Below are 19,881 nucleotides of genomic sequence, written 5' to 3' on the forward strand. Positions count from 1 at the left end.
CTGCACTGGCTTTCAAAACTTCAATTAGAAGTTGTGATTTCCAGTACTAATCCCGCTCTCTCAGGGAGATATTGCAGAAACTACAGTAGAGTCGTTTAGATTTGAATGCTTTCTTGTTTAAAACAGCTCAAAGAATAAAATATCAAGATAGATAAGTGGTGGGGAGAAGCAGATCATGGACTGTAATAGCTCAGGAGAAAACACTGAGCTGTATATACACTCCTCATAATTACCATATTAAATATTCATGTACTTGTACATTTGTAATTCACATGGCAGTCTTTTTCCCTCCCTCACACAGTTCTGCTACTAGCAATTTTATTGTTGGTGGTTTGTTTCTGGCTAGTGATACTGGGTACTGACAAAATAGTTACAAAAATTTTACTGGGTTATAGTTAATGTTTATGCCATTAGAAAATTGATATGTCTATGTTGATTTGGAATTTATTAATACTGTATTAATTAAGTAGAAACATATATTTTGACAAGCTTTTACTGAATGGAGTTTTAAATGTAGCAGCCTGCTTCTTGCTTTGATGATATTTTGTTTCCAAGTTGGGCATATGTTGCTCCTAGACTATAAAATGTAATTCTGATGTTTTAGAACATTATGTAGTCATTACATCTTTTAGAGTTGTCTTTGGATCTAAATCAATAATCTTTCATGTTAAGGTCTTAGAATTCTTTTTTTTCCCCCTTCTTATGTAAAAATCCATTATGTTCAAGGATATTGAAATGTTCTTCTTTTTCAAGGTTTAAAGAAAGTACCAGATCCTTTTCCAATGAGTGTCTTGGTACCACCAGACCAGTAATTCCTCTTGACTCATCAGATTTTGCATTGGATATTCACATGCCTGGAGTCACACCAAAACAGGTGAGAGCAATTCTGTATTTCATTATTCCTTGTTGTGTATACTATCTGTGACTGAAGCAAGGAAACTGCATTTAAGGCAGTGGTAACTTCTTTGAAAGTAAGCATTTGATTTTAGGACTCCTCAGGCAGGCCCAGAATAATTGAATATTATAAAGAGGAATCAATCTTTCAAGGTAAATGTTTCAGTTAAATTTCTTTTTAAAAATCTTACTCATATTGTTATTTGAGTTTTCAAATGGAGCCTTGGAAATTTATGTTTTGAAATTCTCAGTGGACTAATAGCCTCTATAATGCAGCATGTAAGTATGTATTAAAATATGAAAAATTATTCTAATAAAGGGAAATGATATTGAGCAGCTGCATTTACGAAATTACTTTATTTAAATACCCTTCTATCGCAGCCACAAATTGAGAAATAAAAGCACGTGTTTTACTGCCAAGAATTTGAAAAACAAAACATTGCACACTTTTAAGAAAACTGTTCAAACAGGTGGTTGATTGTGAGTTTTTGCTGTGATTTACTTGTTATAAGAAATATACTTTGAAGAAATAATGGTGAAACTCATACAAATATGCTCTATAGAGTATTTTGAGTAAAACTAGGTTGCTGCTAGGGTTTTCCCTGTTTTAGAAGAAGCTCAAACTCACTGCTGTCTTGTGTGCAAGTTTGTTTCATTAAGCATAAAAAGACCAGAATTAATTATGCTTTGCAGCCAGGCACTGCAGGGATTTATGTGTGTCATTAAAAGATAGTCTTCTCCTTTTGAAGGGCTGCAGAAACAGGGAAAGACCTGGGTGTTATAGAGCTGCAGTGGTTGATGACTCATTGTTGCAGATAGCATTCTCTTTTCCTTTTTTCTTTTTTTTTCACATATTGAGAAAATAAAACTTTTCTACTTATTGGAAAGAATTCCTTTGAAATTGACGTCGAGATACTCTAAGGGAATACACATGGTCCTTTTTGGGTGACTAAGGATTGACATTCATTTGTTTGAAAACCTGTGTATGGTCTAGCTATCTATAAATAACTACTGTTATAAAAGGACCCTCACTCCTACCCCTCTCCATTTCCAGATGACCAAGCAGATGACTTTTCTGTACATTCAATTGTTAGTGTCCTGGCCTTTAATTCCATAAGCTGTTTATTTAGTATTGAGTCAGAAGAGGTGTAATGGGATCAGAAATAGGAGAGACCAGTGACAGTTGCTCCCTTGTGAAGAGTGTTCCTTCTTATTTCTTTTCACTTTTAAAAGTGGTTTTTTTCACCTATATTTGCTTTATATTAAAATTGATTTTTTAATCCACTAATTGGTCTTTAAGCCCTCTTTTGCCACAAGAATATTATTATTTTCTCAAATAGTCATTTGTCATGGTTCATTATTATTTTGTTAGTTTTTTCTTTTGTTATTTTACAGTAATAACATTTCAATATTTAATAGCAATATAATAGGTAACTGTGTTGGAGTCAATGTTCTCAGAAAGATTCCTAGAGGAATTGATTATTTAAAAAATGTAGAGAAGCTCAATTTTCATAAAATAAAATGTATTTACTCATTTTTATAATTTTATAATTATCAAAATAAGTCTATGGCAAAAGAATTTATATGAAAGTACAGCTTGCTATTCTCCACCATCTGCATCTAGCTTTGCCTTATGCAGTGGGCATTTGCTGGTTGCCTTCCCAGCAGATGTTTCCTCATTGCTCCTTCTGTTTAAATGATGTGGTTTCCAGGAGCTTTCTACCCAAGATCTAGAGGATGAGGATTAGCAAATCTCTGCAACCCACCTCCCCTTCCACAACTAACTGGTTCAGAAGAAGGTGTGTGACCTAGACCAGCAGTTAAATCTCAAGACTTTTGTTGAGAATGTATTTCTCTGTTGCATGTGAGCGCAAAGCATGCAGTCCTAGGGTCTGCTGCATTCACGAGGGCAACCAGGCCTAGAGTAAAACTAATACCAAAGAAGGTAATGCAGAGACACTAGGAGAACAGATGTTCTCGGTGACCTTGCTACTTAGGGAGTTATGTTAGGCTTTTTGTTTCAGCCAGGTTGAGTTGGGCTTACAAGTTCTGACTTGTAACTGAAACTACCTAACAGGATAAGTGATTCAGTTGTGCTGCCTCATCAGCTCTGAGCTGGTTGTTGAATGTTTTTTCCACTTTCCGCCATGGTGTAAATGCCACGAGTATTTACTCACTTGATCCAGCTAACCTATCTATACCTCGTAAACCTTCCTGAGAAGTGAGTTCTACCCCCTACTGAGTGTAGGCAGGAAGAGATGGACACAGAAACCCATTTCCCTCCTGAACTTGATGTTCTTGGTGAAGGAGACCAAGAGCACGATAGTGTACTTCTGGTGAAGAAAGTACTCTTTTCCCAAAAAGCAGATGAAATGAAATTGGACACAGATCCTTAGCAGAACAGAGATTACAAGGCAAGAAAAGGGAAGTGAAGCATTTTAGAGGAAAGAAAAAAACAAAGGAATAAAAAAAGTTGGTTTCCCCCAGCACCCCCAAAACTCAAGAGAATAGAATGATCAGAAACAAAAATAAAGGACAAAAGAAAAAAAATAACTGTAATCTGAAGAACAGAACATTTTAAAAATCTTAAAAGAAAATGAGGAGTAAGGAAACATAAAACAAAAACAAAAAAATGCACAAAAAGGCATTGAGGAGTTAAAATCCTCTTTTTTTAATAGCAGACCAAGAAGAGCAACAAAACTTAAAGAAAGAAGGAACAGAGGCCCCCAAACTTGAGTTAGTAATTGAGTCAGACCAAGTTGGTTACAGAGGTATATTCACTCAACATATTTTTTTATAACACATATCTTAAGTATTGGTGATAATAAAATAAGATACATCAATGAATCTGCTCTAAGTCTTTTCCTTGGGAAATTTGAGATTGTCTTGAATAGAGAAACAAATAGCCGCAGAACAGAGGTGGAGAGAACTTGGCTATAACACTGACGCGGTACAAGTAACTAATTTTGTTGGTGGAATACAAGTCAAATTAGTGTTACCAAAGAATCTCCAGTCATGTCAGGCCTCTGAGTTGCAGTCCATTCAGTCATATCATAGACTTCAGAGTACTTAAAGAATACTCTCATTGAGCTCTGGAGAGTCTGGAGAGTCTGGAGAAGGTAGTTTAATTACCTATTGCAATATCAACTTTATATTCAAGGTAAGCTCACTGTCTTCTGTGACTTGAAATTTTAAAAAATAATTTGTCTTCTTGAATAAAGTTCTCATTAATCAGTGTTTTCTCAGGCTTTGGGAAGACAGGGAGAAGAATAAGCAGCTAAGTAGCCTAGAGTAGAGGTAAAGGAAGCACCCTCTGGTTTCTGATGCTACAAGCTTCAAATCCAGCAAAGGTGCAGAGTTCAGTATCTTGAGGCTCTTAGCACTTTTCCTTCCTCATTTGATTCCTTTTCTCACCAAAGACCCTGTGGGCTTTTGCCGTCCCCAATTCATTCAACAGACAAAGCAATTTGATAACCTGCCAGTTGATAGTCATAGTAAGGCGCTATCATCAATTTGATGTGCATGGACATTTGATTTTAACACAAAATAAAAGAGACATAATTATGAGGATTTTATATAAAGTCTCTTGTCTAAATCTAAGCCAAATCTAGTGTAGACTTCAGGGCCAGATTGACAGCATTCTTGTCCCAGCTCCTGCGGTGTCAACTTTGGTATGGTTTTTAACCAGCGGGTCCTGGTCCTTCATCTGTAAACAGAATAATAATAGTACCTACCCAGGACTGCTTTGAGAACTGAGCAAGGTATTCCCAGAGTCTTGTTCAGATGCCCCGAATGTGATAAGTTCTCATAAACTGTGAACTTGTATCATTATTGTTTTTTGTATGTTGAGGGAAATGTGAATCAGTCTTTTTTTTTTTTTTTTTTTAATTTTTAAAGTTTGTATTTATTCTTGAGAGAGAGAGAGTGAGCAAACAGGGAAGGGGCAGAGAGAGAGGGACAGAGAGAGAATCCCAGGCAGGCTCCACACAGTCTATCCAGAGCCTGACGAGTATCTTAAACCCACAAATCATAAGATCATGACCTGAGCCAAAACAAAAAGTCATGCACTTAAATGACTGAGCCACCCAGACACTGGAGTCTTAAGAAAGAAATTGCCAGCCTTTATGGTTTCAGAAATAACTTCCTGGGGAATGTAAAACATTATAATAATTTTGAAAGAAGGGAAAGTTAGCCAAATGAAGAAAAACAGAAAGCATGAACCTGGGCAAGAGAAACCTGGGCAGGAAAAGTAAGTGAGGAAGTCACCCCTGCAGTGTGCTCATTCCTCAGTAGTTATTTATATTAAAAATGGCCCTCATGATCAGAGAATGAAGGATGGATATGTTTTTCTCAATGTTCTTGTATTTTTTTCATACCGCTTAGAAAAGAAATTATCAAAAGCCACTTCATCAATATAAAGCCTTAGTTTTTTAAATATTAATTTGAAATTATCCTGGATTTCTTCATTTTGCTGGAGACTTTATACACTGTCCTCATTAAAAAAAATCACTCTTACTTAACATAAGTCTTTTCAAATCCTGGTTTAAGTAGCATTTTATTTATTTGTTATTTATGCTCTTAAGTCCTCTGCAATCTTAGTTTAAGGACTTAAAAATGTAAGTTAATTTGTAAAAAAATATGATTTTATAGAATTAAATATTTTCTTTGAACCTAATATCTTGAAATCATGTAACAATTGAATTTCTTTCTATTAGGAAAGGCTGTTAGGCTGTCATTAATGTGGTCATTTTCCTCCCTTATTTTGGGAGAAGTTTGAAAATTATAATGGGATACACTTTTCCTTTCTGAACCTCTTGTAGATTCTTGTTGCATTGTGTATTTGTCTTTTGAAGAGTCACAGATTATGCTTTGAAATCGGAAAGCAGCCTTCCCCTGTGTTCCTGAACACAAATGTCTATCACCAGGTAAACCAGGAACTGGAACAATTCTGAGTTTAAAGATCACATTGAATATCCCTGAACAACAAGATGAAAAACCTTAGAGTCTAAAGTTATCATTTACTTTAAAATAATGCTGGAAGAATGTAGTCATTGCAATAAAACAAGAATGAACAAAGTACCCCTATGAAATTTTCTCAGAAGCTTCCCACAGTGTTTTTCTTTGCTTTTTTTTCTCAACAATGGACAACTATTAGAAAATGTTTACTAATATATTTTAACTTTCCATTCTACGACATAAAAATGAAGAGATTCCCTTTGCTTTTACTATGCATATAAACATGTAATAAGAACCTAGCTTTTATAGGTTCTATAAGGCCTAGCTTTTCTTACTGCATCTGTTTAAAAAATCAGTTTTAGGGGCACCTGGGTGGCTCAGTCGGTTAAACATTGAACTCTTATTTTGGCTCAGGTCATAACATCAGGGTTTGTGAAATCAAGCCTTGCATCGCGCTTTGTGCTGAGCTTGGATCCTGCTTAAGATTCTCTCTCTCCTAGCCGCTCTCGAATACAATATGGACGTTCCTCAAAAAACAAACAAACAAACAAACAAACTACTTATGTCCCAGCAATTGCACTATTAGGCATTTACCCAAAAGATACAAAAATGTTGATTCACAGGGGCACATGAACCCCAAAGTCTATAGCAGCACTATCAACAATAGCTAAATTATGGAAAGAGCCCAAATGTCCATCAACTGATGAATGGATAAAGAAGATGTGGTATATATTATATATACAATGGAATATTACATGGCAATCAGAAGATTGCCATTTGCAACTTGCAAACAGCCATTTTGAGCATGAGAACAAAAAGAAGGGATATACTCTATATCCCATTTCAAGACTAGTTTTCACTTTCAGATTAAGCCTCATTGTACAAGTGGAGAAAATTAATGTGTGGGCACCACCAGCTTTCTGGGCACCAGCAGTAGGTTATCTTCTATATTCACTGAAGAGAATGAATGGATTGGAGCTCTTCCCATACCAGTGGGGTGATTGCTGGGAAATGCCCAGAGAAGATCCCTACCTGACTCTAGAGTTGGTGTTATCTGGACCCCCCCTCCCCCAAAGATTCACTGACCACCTGTATGTGGCCAGTGGCCACATCCCATCCTACCTTCCCTTGTCTTGTGACTTGTCTTCCACTGCACCCTCATCGTCTTCTAATTCATTCTATACATTAGGACAAACATGGCAAGTAGGTTTGCCTTTTGAGGCAAGTCCATTTGAATGAGAAGAGCTGCCTAGGAAATGTTAAGAAGAACTGTGAGACCATGAGTGTGACAGACAGAGGTAGTGGCTCCAATAGCCACTCCTATGCCAGTGTATTTCTGTTGCTAGAAAAAATAGACTATGGGTGAAGGTTGATTGCATTAAGTCATTGTCTTAAAATGAACATGAATCAGTAACTTTTAGTGTTTCTGAGTTCTTAGTTTTTTAGTTTTTTTTCCCTTCACAAAAAAAAAAAATAAATAAAGGAACATGGTAGTCTTGCTATTGAAGGAGGAAAATCCAGAAATATCCCAATTCTGGACTAGCATTTACTTTTTTTTTTTTTTTTTCAGAAAGACTTAGGTAATGTATATATATAAATTTCCAAGATTTAGAAAAAGATCAAGAAAGGAGATTAACGTGCTATACTGTTTACCTTCTGAAACCAAGGAAGTAATATTATCTATTTTACCAATGGAGAACCTAATTGCAAAGACAATCCAATGATTGTTAGAAAGGACCGTCACCAGACCCTTGTTTTGTTTAGTTAGCTGCCTCACATTAAGTTGTTTTTTCCACTTTCTTTTTGGAAAGTTCCAGATTGGTGTCGTTTAAGATGCTACATGCCACATTCTCTGGTTGTATTTGTATAATTCACCTGCTTCCTCAGCAAGGCCCAATTATGGGAATTAGACAGAATACAAAAACATCAAATGAATCTTGTAAACTGCAAATTAAAGTCATGTTGCTCACTGCTAATTGTTTAAGTTTAAATCATGATGCTTCCTCTTTATTTTTACTAAAACCTATATAATGTCCACTTAGAAAAGATCTGATTGAACTATCAACAGTGTTTTCCTCTGTGGGAATAATCTAAACTTGTCACACATCTGGGTTCAGAGCTGCAAATACACATCAGCTTTTTTTTTCTTTCTTTATTAAAAATAAGAAATGGGACTTTTTATTTTCAATTATTTTTTTGATATTTTTATATCAATATGATATTTAAAGAAAATATTTTAAAAAGTAACTATAGTCTAAGAGACTCCTTATCATCTGTTTTCTTAATAAGATTTTGAGTTCTTTTTGTTTTTTATCTAGTAAATTTTTTAAGGAAGAAAATATATTTAATGAGTGCTCATTATGTAATACCATTGTATTAGGCACTATATAAGCATTGTCTTGTTAATTTTCATAAAAACTTTGTGTTTACGGTACTAGTATTCCCATTTTTATATGAGTTTGTGAAACTCAGGGAGATTAAATAACCTAGCTATAGCCAAGTAGCCAGTAAATTGGAGAACAAGGATTTAATTTGAATCTGAGACCATGTTTATTTCATAAACCTGTTAATGGTCTCCATGTGTTTTCCAGGGAATGTTTTGATATATATTTTTATGTGTGCATATGTGTGTACACAGACACATATACTTTTTATTACACATATATTATATAGTAAAAGCTTTCTTTTGTCCAAAAAACTAAATATAGATTACTGGTTCCATCCTAAATCCTTGAGGAACTTTCCTCTTACATTTTCTCACTTCCATCCAGAAAGAAATGTTACTGATGTGAATTTTTATAAGGTATTTCTGATCACCTGTCAAAAGACACGTTGTAATCAGCCTAGTTCAGTTTTACACAATTTTGACTTATTCTCTGTAAATCTTAATCAGAGATTAGCAAATTATTTCTTAAAGTGTCAGATAGTAAATATTTTCAGCTTCCCAGTCGTATGGTCCCATTTGTAACTGCTGTAGTTAGAAAGCAGCCCTCGACAATATGTAAATAAATGGCTTGGCTGTGTTCCAGTAAAAAAATGTATTTGCTAAAACAAGCGGCCACCCATGCACTGTAGTTTCCTGATCCCTGATCGAAAACCATTGCATATGCCATTTAGGCTAATAAATGGATTTAACCTTTGACATTTCATGAACTGTGTCTTCTGACTTCTAGAACATAAAGAGTAAAAATATCAAAACAAGGTTAACAGCTCTTTGATCCTTGTTCCTTAGTTACCTATTTAGTTTTCATGAGTTAAAGGGTCTTAATCAAGAGTTTTCTTGTTTGGAATACTGTGTTTCAGTCTCCTCCATCTCTGTGAACAGCAGTGCCTGTGTTACTAGTTCCTCCAGGAGCCAGAAAGACACTGGGGTCTTTCTTGGTTCTTCCTTCTCATACCCCATGGGCACGATGCCAGCAATCCCTGCTGGATCTACCTTCCAAATGTGTCTGGAGTCCAGTCCTTCCTCACCACTCCCATCTCTCCACTTTGGCCCGTGCACCACTCTCTCCTTCCTGGATTATTACAGTAACTCTCCTCATTGGTCCCCTTGCACCCTTTATTCCTACCCTCTGTACTCCATCTAGCAACAAATTGTGGGATATCATTCTAAAGAATATTATGCAGTAAGTGAAAGATTGAGAGAAGTCTACATGTGTTGCCCTAGAAGTATTTTCATTGCATGTTGAGTGAGAGAGGCAAACTGTAGTCATATGCAGAATGCGATCCCATCTTAATAAAAATAAATAATAAGAAAATCCCTGAATGTGTTTGTATGGTTATATATTTTTGTTACAGGCATGGAGGAAGTTGGAAGGAGGTACATTAAGCTGTAAAAACAGGTTCCCTTGGAGAAGTTAACAATAAAGGAGGATGGCAGCAGATTTTTTTAGTACATATCAAAGTTGTTTTATCATTGAAAAGATCATTTTATTTTCTAATTGTTAAAAATTAATAAAGAAATAAATAAGCAATATCACCAGTGGAAAGAATACACAACAACAACAACAACAATAACAACAACAACAACAACAACAAAAAGATCTTCCTTTCTGATATAAACCCTAATGTTCTAGAAATCTCTAGAGGGGTTTTCCACACAATGCCTCTAATTGATAAATTTTTAATTCCTATTCCTCTGCTTTGCAACAGTGTTATTAAGAGGGGCTGATTAATTAAAGAATTTAGGAAATTGGTACACATTTAGAAACAAATAGAGCCAGATTTGTAGGGGGTCATTCTTCTATTTTAGTTGGTCTGAAGATATTTGTCGAAGGCAACCATGCATATCTTTCCACATTAGCAAGAAAAGTGATTCTCTTTGCACTTATGAGCCACCAGAAAAATCCTCTTTGTTTCACTTATTTTCAGATTTATGTGGTCTGAATTAATATTTCAATAACCCTCTTCAAGAGGAGCATTTGGAACCATTCCACATGAATGTTGCATTCTTTCAAGGCAGAGATTGCTTTTCACAGATAATGTATTCTACTTAATCATATATAAAGGGATAAATCTGAGGTACACATTAAAGGAATAGCTTTGTCTTAGCATTGCAGAAGTCACCTCATCCAACAAACCTGAGTGCATTTTTAAGGAGGAAGGTATATAAAAATAAGCAGTACATTTCTGCTGTACATCGTGTCCTACTCCCACCCTCTGCGAATCCAGTGTTAAATAAAAACATTTGCCATGGCAACGTTGATTTACAAAGGGCAGATGAAGTTTCTGAGAGATTTGAGTACTTCCTTTCACAGATCTCAGATGTATACACAGTTAACACTTTAGCACCCTTATTTAAAAATTTTATATATAATGGAACGTGATTATTCTTAAATGTTTTAGTTTGCAAATAGAACACAAAACAAAACAATACACTCTCAACAAAAACTGATGCCAAGTTAAATACGTGCTGGAAGATACCACTAAAGTGTTTCAGCTTTCACTGTTTGTGGAAATCCAAACTATTTCATGTGGTAAGCTCTACTGAACTATGGTTAAATCATTTGTTTTCAACTGAATGAACATTTTGCTATGAAAATGTAAATTATCTGTTTACCTCACTATTTCTGTAATTGATGTTATTAGTTATAATATTTAGCTTCCCCAATTTGGACACATTAAAATATTAATTTTATCTCCTTAATGTATTTTTCATAAATGCTACAGCAGTATTCACAGATGTTTTACTGTTGTGGTTTTATCCACTTGCCTTAGACTTCGAAGGCAGACACAGGAGCTGTAAGAAGGAAGATAGATTGATAGCCTGGGTAAATGTGAGTATTAAAGAGGTGACTGTAGTGGGGTCAAACAAGTTTAGAAGTTAACAAATAGTCTCTGTATTGTTTTTGTGCTCTCATAACCAGTCTGTAATGCAAAATGGAAAAAAAAAAAAAACAACTATGCTCAGGGGTAAGGAAATTAAGTTCCTGCCCTAAATAGCTCAGAGCTGAGGGTAAAAAAATTTATCTTCCTCAACATGAATTCTTTGACTCTGCCAGAGGTGTATACTGTTCTATCTTATACCTATCGTTTATTTAATCAGCACAGGAAGCTTCGGTCTAAGAGGCCCGTGGCTGTTAGATGTAAGGGGACTTTTAGTCCCTCAATCAATTATGGCAGGAGTCAGTTGAGGTAAACAAGGTATTTCATACAGTTACAGCCCACAATATTCCCTTTTCATTTTGGTTTGTGATGACCTGAAAACCTCCTACAATAGCCAAAGAGATTTGAAGCACCGCTGAAGCAAATAAAAGCCAAATCTAGCACTCTTTTAATGCTTTCAAGTCTGCTGCTGGTGAGAGACTCCAAGTTTATTGGAAGACTGTGTATCATTTATTTCCACTTCCCTTCCTTTTTCAACATGTATTCTCCAAGATTCAAAGATATCAGTTGTCCAGAAAAAGTTTACGAATATATGAATCCAAGGCAGTTTCCTTGGTTTTATAAGAAGTAAACCTTCCAGAACCTATTTATTATAGTTAAGAACTTTAGACAGAACAGAAATATGCAAACTGATGAAACACCCTGTTATGAAGGAGAACGTTAATTAAAGAATGATCTTGTCACTTTATAGTGGTAGTCAGTTTAGGACATTATGGACTGACAATGATTTTTCTTTGAGATGTGTTCATATCTAGTGAAATCCAAAGATAATGTCATGTATATATTAGGAGAATTAATTCAGGCATGTATGAAAATGTTGTAAGTAACTTTGAAATGTAAACAAGATTGGATTGGTTTTTCCTATTCCTTCCTTTCTAAATACCAGTCTTCCAGACCATTTATCCCCCAGATTTTTAAAAATAATCTTATGTAACCATTGTGACAGCATTATACAGCAGTCATTACACTATACCTAACCTATCACATACTGCAGTGAATAAAATAGCCTTGATAGCTAGCTATTCTTTATAAAATTACTTATATGGGTTGCGGGAAGAAGTCTGAATTCTGTCTGAGTAGTCATCACTCAGGGAACAAATCTCTGCCTCGTGTCCATGCATTGAAATATTATCCCTACTTCTTTCTTTCTTGAGATGTACCGTCAAGAATGTAAATTCTTTTAGAGAAAAGTCTTGTCTGTCTTTTTCACGCTTGTATCCTCTGGGCCTAAAACATTGCCAAGTGTCCAATAAAGACTAGTCAAATAAATTTGTTTTTCAAAAGGGAAGGAAGTTACCTTCATACTGAGAATATTCCCTTTCCTTCCCCATTACCCCCAAACACACACACACACACACACACACACACACACATCCCAGTGACTGTGGTATTTTTTATACCTCCACACTGATGACAAGTCTCCTGCTTATCTGAGTCCCCCGCTGCCATGCTCCTAATATGTAAGAAATATTCTTCAGATCAATTATTTTTATTTCAACTGTAATCTTTTTACTCTTGCATGATTTTTTCATTTTTATCAGCTTGAGATGAAATTTACTTAAAAATAAAAATCACCAATTTCAAGAGTACGATTCAATGAATGTTGACAAATATATATGCAGTTGTGTAATTGCCACTTAGTCATGGTAAAGAACATTTTCATCACCTCCGAACATTCTCTTGTGCTCCTCTGTGCTCGCTTCCATTCGTTCCCCAAACCCAGCCTCTGGCAATGACTGATCTTTCTGTCACTACAGTTTGGCCTTTTCGAGATTCACATGTAAATGTAATCATAACAGTATATAGTCTTTTGGTGTCTGGCCTCTTTCACTTAGCATGACACATTTGAGAGTCATCTATGACATTGTGTTTATCAGTAGTTTGTTCCTTTTTAATGCAAGTCGTAGCCGTGAGGGAGTCTGGACTCTGCCTCAGGCAGGCTGGTTCCAAATCTTGTGATTTTAACCATTATGTTATATGTTTTTTAGTCCATATAGTTTTCTTAACAACCATCTCCATCAATGCTGTTCTCTTACTTGGAAATCTTCCGTGACTCCTCATTCTGACCTAACGTGTTTCCTGATCCATATTCTTTTTTTTTTTTTTTAATATTTTTTTATTTATTTCTAGGAGAGAGAGAGACAGCATGAGCAGGGGAGGGTCAGAGAGAGAGGGAGACACCGACTCTGAAATAGGCTCCAGGCTCTGAGCTGGCAGTCAGCACAGAGCCCGACGCGGGGCTCGAACCCACGAACCGCGAGATCATGACCTAAGCGAAAGTTGGACGCTTAACTGACTAAGCCACCCAGGCGCCCCTCCTGGTCCATATTCTTAAATTCTCTGCCCAATGGTCCCCATCTGGGCCCCTTTAATTTTTGTTCCCTGCATTGCTCCTTCCTGACTTTCCCATTTTTTACCATGCTTAGCCTGTTTGTTCTTCCTACAAGTAGATACCGTGGAACTGATGTTATTCTTTCTGTCTGTTATAATATGTTTGCCCTGCCTCTTCACCTATTGAAATCATATGCTATTAAGTGACAGAATCCATGTACCTTTCCTCATGAACCTACCTGATTCCCTCAAACTGATCTCATCTGAGTGCCATGATACTTTATACCACTCTTCTAGACCTATTGTATTGTCACTTATAATGATTCATTCGTGTGTTTTAAATCTCTCCCACTAAAGGGTATCTTCAAACCAATGATTGCATCTTATTAATCATTGTGCATATTTTTGTCATTTTACGTTCAGGCTGAGCAAACAGACATCACAATCTTTATTTAAAAGAAGCCAGCTCATATCTGTATATCTGTCCTGCAGATTAGATATTTGTTGCACAGTGTTTTGTATTGGGCCTTGCAAATAGAAGGTACTGAGTGGATATTTGTTGATTAATAGGTCTGTCTGACTTAAATCTGTGCCCACCTATTTCTTCTGCTCTTAGGTGCATGTAGGAAAGCAGATTGTCTGGTGACTCCCATGATGTAATAAAGACCATCTGTCTAGTTAATCTGTGTTTTTCCCAGTACCTTGCAAAGTGCCTGATAAATATTTGTTGAGAAGAGATATTTATTCGTTGTGTTCTTTGGTCAAGGCACAGAGCACATGAGCAAATACAGACTGATGAGGCTGTTGAAACATCTCATCTCCTTGGTTGAAATGATTGGAATAGCATTAGATGGTATTCCCTTTCTAGTGTCTAAATTCAAGGTGTCTACAGTTGTTTTCATTTCTTTCTTTGAAATGTCTTTCAGGTCTGTCCCTTTTCCTCTCTGTCCCCCAGTGACACCGGTTTCTCCATTCCCGGTTCTTCCTGCACTCCCTGTCCAGGCTTGGCTCTTGCTATGTTCCTGCTGTGCTTGCTCTTCTGTCCCTGTTTGCCTTAGGTGATACTTCCCAGCTTTTCGGCCTCTGTGTCTCAGTCTGATCACCATTCTTCCCAAGGAGCTTTTCCTGACTATCTCCTCTTCCCTCCATCCCTGTGATGCCCCTACTCCACCTTTCAAGGGGCTATCGTAGCTCTCCCAGCTCCTAGGATATGCTTCCAGCTCTAATTTTACACTTGTTTGTGTCATTACTCTCCTTGTGCCTCTATTTCATCATCAGACTGTGGACTGTGTAAGGGCAGGAGACACATCTGTTTTGCTCACCATTGTTTGGCAACACTAGACTTAGTATCTGTTTGTGGGGTCGATAGATACATGGAACGTACTGTTGGATGTATGGACATATTTCACTGCTATTCTTCTGTTACAGACTTAACCCAGATTGAGAGCCACATCTCCAGGTTAGTTTCCAGATTCCACTGCCTTCTCCCTTCCATTGTATCCTCATTGCTTATTCTCAGTTCCATCAATGCATTCTCCCTAAAGGACTGCATTCATGACTTAATGCCCCACAGCTCACACACTCACGATAACTAACATCACATCTAAACAGATCAAATCAAAATTCATCTTATGTCCCAGGCCCTTTCTGTTACCTGACTTCATTCATTTTTTCTAACTTCCTTTTTCAGAACTCCCTAAAATATTACCTCCATGCTTGTTCATCCAGTCACCACACTTGCTCCCATCTGGGGTCCGACCCCAAAACTAATTTTACAGTTTAGAGGGTCTTCCTTTTACCTTTGTTTATCTGAATTCTTCCCCTCCTACACAGCAACTCAGCTGCTCTGTTCAGCGTCTCTCAGATGCTAAGAAAACTCTAGGTCACCTCCTCTGTTTTTGTGGCTGCCATTTGATCATGGAGTATAAAAGGAGGAATGTATTCTACATGCTGGGAATTCTCCATCGGTCTCTCCAGATGTACTTTCCACTCACCTCTAGCCTTCTGCTCTGCAGGAGACTTACCTTTATGGATACCATCCGTAGGCTCCCTTACTCTCTGGCTTCCAGTTGGTTCTAGTCGGTGGGAGGAACAGACCAAAGACTAGAAAGCAAGAAGATGAGTTCAGGGAATGTATTTCTTTGGCTCTTTCTCTGTTGGGCAGCTGCTTGATAGTGAAGTTTCTCTTGCTTTGCCATAGCTCCTATTATCTCTCATGGCTAAAGCAGTTTCTGGTTTTAACAATTTTACCTCTTTTTGCCTCATGTGTCTTTAAGTGGTAACAGCTTGTTACTTTGTGAATCCTTGGTGTGTTTCAACATCACTCACATGCTTCCTTTAACCTAGCCCCCAGCATTATTCTTGATTCCTTGGTTACATTTTGCTCAGTTGTCCCCTTTATTTTGCCTTCTGTTTCCTGTAGAAACTTGACTGATCTATTTTAATATTAAATATATCAAATTAATACTTTCATTATAAAGATGCTGTAGTCCCATTCACAAGAAAATTACAAGATTTTAAAAATGTGTTACGTCTGTGATTTACAAGTGGTGAACAAGTTGGAACTTGTAAGATAAATGTCATCTTTTTTCAGTCTTGTCTGTGTGTCTCTCTCTGCATAATTGTGTTAGGAGAAAAGGCTTTCTGAATGTTAGGCCCTGCCAGATGGCTCTCTTCCTTGTCCCCTCACTGGTCATTTCTAGGATCAAGTCATCACTCCCCCTTTTCTGAACTCATCTATCATTCTTCTACCCCTTGACACTAAGCTTAACACTTCACTCTTCCCTAAGACTAATAGGCTTTGTCTCCTTCATGAGATTTTAAAGTTTCTGAAAGAAGAGAATTATTTGTGTGTATTTTTTTGTCCCAGGAATAAACTATATATAGAATCAAGATATGATAGTTATTCAGTTTGTTGGTTATTGTGTTAGTTGGTTGATAAATTAGTAGCAAAGATTCATAGGGACAAACTGTATCTTTTTTATATTTTAAACATTTTTAATGCAAGATTCTAATGCACACAAAGTTAAAAGGCTTGTATAATGAATTTCCGCATACCCATTCATGCTATAAACTCATGGTCAGGCTTGTTTTATCTATATCCCCCTCTTCATTCCTTCCCCAACACACACACTGAATTATTTTGAGTCGCCTACTGGACATAATTTCATTTCATAGTATTTCAGTATGTATTTTTAAAAATAAGGTCTTTATTTTGCAACATAAGCACAATTACCATTATATCATCATATATCTAGTCAGTGTCAAATTTTTCTGATGGTTTCATTTTTTCTAAATGTTAGATTGTTTGCATCATGATCCAAACACAGTCCTCATGGTAAATCTTGTTGATAGTTCTCTTTTATAAGGATTCTTGAAATTCCTTTTGTTTCTTTTTTCTCCTATAATTTATTTGTGAAGAAAATAGTATTTGTCTTAAAGAGTGTTCTGTGTTCTTGGTTTTGCTGATTGCATCACTAGAGTGTCATTTAACATGTACCTCTGTCCTTTGTATTTCCTATACTGGTTCATCTAAAGACTTGATCAAATTTAGAGTTTTTAGCAAGAATTTTTCATAGGTGATGTCATATTAAACCAGTAGGAAGCATATAATATCTGATTGTCTCTCTTCTTATAATGTAAATCCTAGTTAACAAATTAGAAATTGTGAAATTGATTGATTCATTATAAAGTTTCCTATCAGTTTTTCACCTATTGGTTTTAGCAGCCATGAATGTTTGTCATTGCCTCAATTAGAAGTTGCATGTGATGAATATTCTAATTACATCATTTCTTCCAGATTTGTCAATGGAAATACTTTTACAAAAAGAAACTTTTCCCCCATGGGAACTCTTGTGCATTGTTGGGGGGAATATAAATTGGTACAACTACTGTGGAAAACAGTATGGAGGTTCCTTGAAAATTAAAAATTGGGGGGCACCTGGGTGGCTCATTTGGTTAAGCATCCGACTTCGGCTCAGGTCATGATCTCACAGTCCATGGGTTCAAGCCCTGCATCGGGCTCTGTGCTCTGTGCTGACAGCTCAGAGCCTGGAGCCTGCTTCAGATTCTGAATCTCCCTCTGTCTCTGCCCCTCTCCCACTCACATTCTCTCTCTCTCTCTCTTTCAAAGTAAAATAAAGACTTAAAGAAAATTAAAAATTGAAATATTATATGATTCACTAATTCCACTACTGGGTATTTGCCCAAAGAAAATGAAAGCACTAATTTGAAAAGATACATGAACCCCAAATTTACTGTAACATTATTTTACAGTAGCCAAATTATGCAGACAACCCAAGTGTCGACTGATCGATAAATGGATATATATACATATGTACACAAACACACACACACACACACACACACACACACACACACACACAGGAATATTACTTGGCCATAAAAAAGAACGAAATTTTGCCATTTGAGGCAAGATGGATGGGCCTCTATGCTAAGTGAAGTAAGTCAGACAGATAAAGATAAATGCCATGTTATTTCCCTTATATGTGGAATCTAAAATTCCAATCTGGTGATTGCCAGAAGGGAGGTTGGTGAGGAGGATGAAATAGATAAAGGAAATTAAAAGGTACAAGCTTCCAGTTTTTAAATAAATAAGCCATAGAGGTGAAAAGAATAGCGTAGAGAATGCAGTCAATAATATTATGATGGGGGCGCCTGGGCGACTTACTCGGTTAAGAATCCAACTCTTGGGGGCGCCTGGGTGGCTCAGTCGGTTAAGCGTCCGACTTCGGCTCAGGTCGTGATCTCATGGTTCATGGGTTCCAGCCTCATGTCAGGCTTTGTGCTGATAGCCAGCTCAGAGCCTGGAGCCTGTTTCAGATTCTGTGTCTCTGTCTCTCTCTGACCCTCCCCTGCTCACTTGCTCTCTATCTTTCAAAAATAAATAAAACATTTTAAAAAATTTTGAAAAAAAAAAAAAAGAATACAACCCTTGATTTCCACTCAGCTCATGATTTCATGTTTTGTGTTAGACTCTGTACTGACAGCACAGAATCTACTTGATATTCTCTCTCCCTTTCTCTTTGCCTCTCCTCTGCTCAGTCTCTCAGCCTCTCTCTCAAAAGAAATAAGTACAAATTAAAAAAATAGTATTGTGATAATGATCTATGACGATAGATGGTGACTACACTTATAGTGGTGAGCACTGAATAATGCAGAGAATTGTTGAACCAATATGTTGTATACTTGAAACTAATACATTGTATGTTAATTATACTTCAACAATAATAATAACAAAAGCCACTTGATCACTCTTAAATTCAGTTTATTATGTTTATACAGTTTATATTTTGTAACTGCTGGATATAAAAGGTCATATTTTCTTATAGCACCTACTATAAGATCATCAGGTTTGCCGAACTGGGAATCAGGTCTACTGATTGTTCAGTTTATTATTCTTAGTATGCTGTGTGTGTAAGTCTATGAAAACATTAAAAAATGAAGCTAATTTTAAAATATTAAATTTACTTTTTCATGTAGTGTTAGGGATTACTCAAGGTGGCTTAACAAAGGACAGCAATATTAAAGTGCAGTATTTATGTTAATAATGTAAAATTAACTGATGACAAGTAAAAACATATCTGGAAAATGGACATTTTCAGTTTCTAAGCTCTTTGGTTCATTATAATAATAACTCCATTAACTGTATGACAAGTATCCACCCCTGGGAGTTGAGATACAAAGAGGAGACAACCTTTGTAGAGTCATTTCATTTTCTTGAATTATTAATATTGTCTTTCAATGGAAGTTGGAAAATTACAGTGGGATAAATTTAGTTTGCTAGTCTTTTTTTTTAAAGCATAAATAAAATCCTTAAGGAAAAAATGACTCAATGCTCTGGAGCTATTTTTGTAGGACTAGGCCCTTTATGAAAGGTTGTTAGTCATGTATTTTAAAAAGACTCAACAAACAAATGCAACCGACATTCACTACATACCCAGTTCTAACGCCAAGTGGTCTTTGGGAATACAAACAAGAATAAATCAAGGCTTCAGCTATTAAATCACAGTGTAATAACAGGAGACAGACTAGCAAACAAGGAGCTTTGTCCTAACTGCCTGATGTTGAAACAGAGATGTTTATGATGTGCGAAGGAAAAGCAAAGAGCGTTCCAAAGAATGTTTTTATATTTGATTTTATAGTTCCTCGTAGAAGTTAAGGGAAAGGATGCAAAATCTGTAGTAATGTTTTCTCTATGAGTTTGAAGTCTAAGGAAAATGAATAGGTTACAACATCGCTGTGAGGGAGGTGGAGAGGGACAGAATGATTTTGCCCTTGCTAAACATAAGCATA

The 19,881-nt window shown here is 36.3% G+C and overlaps 1 protein-coding gene across 2 annotated transcripts in view; it reads left to right on the forward strand.

Annotated features, from left to right (window-relative positions):
• Nucleotides 1-759: 759 nt before the first annotated feature.
• Nucleotides 760-19,881, forward strand: part of PAM (peptidylglycine alpha-amidating monooxygenase) — a 149,036-nt gene continuing 129,914 nt past the window's right edge. For both annotated transcript variants that reach the window (XM_077757143.1, XM_077757144.1), the window contains exon 1: nucleotides 760-874. In XM_077757143.1, coding sequence (XP_077613269.1) covers nucleotides 851-874 — 24 coding nt within the window. In that variant the 5' untranslated portion in view covers nucleotides 760-850. The remainder of the gene's footprint in view (nucleotides 875-19,881) is intronic.

The sequence above is a fragment of the Crocuta crocuta genome, unplaced genomic scaffold (assembly GCF_008692635.1).
Source record: "Crocuta crocuta isolate KB4526 unplaced genomic scaffold, BGI_CrCroc_1.0 scaffold131, whole genome shotgun sequence".
In the NCBI taxonomy this organism is placed as follows: Eukaryota; Metazoa; Chordata; class Mammalia; order Carnivora; family Hyaenidae; genus Crocuta; species Crocuta crocuta.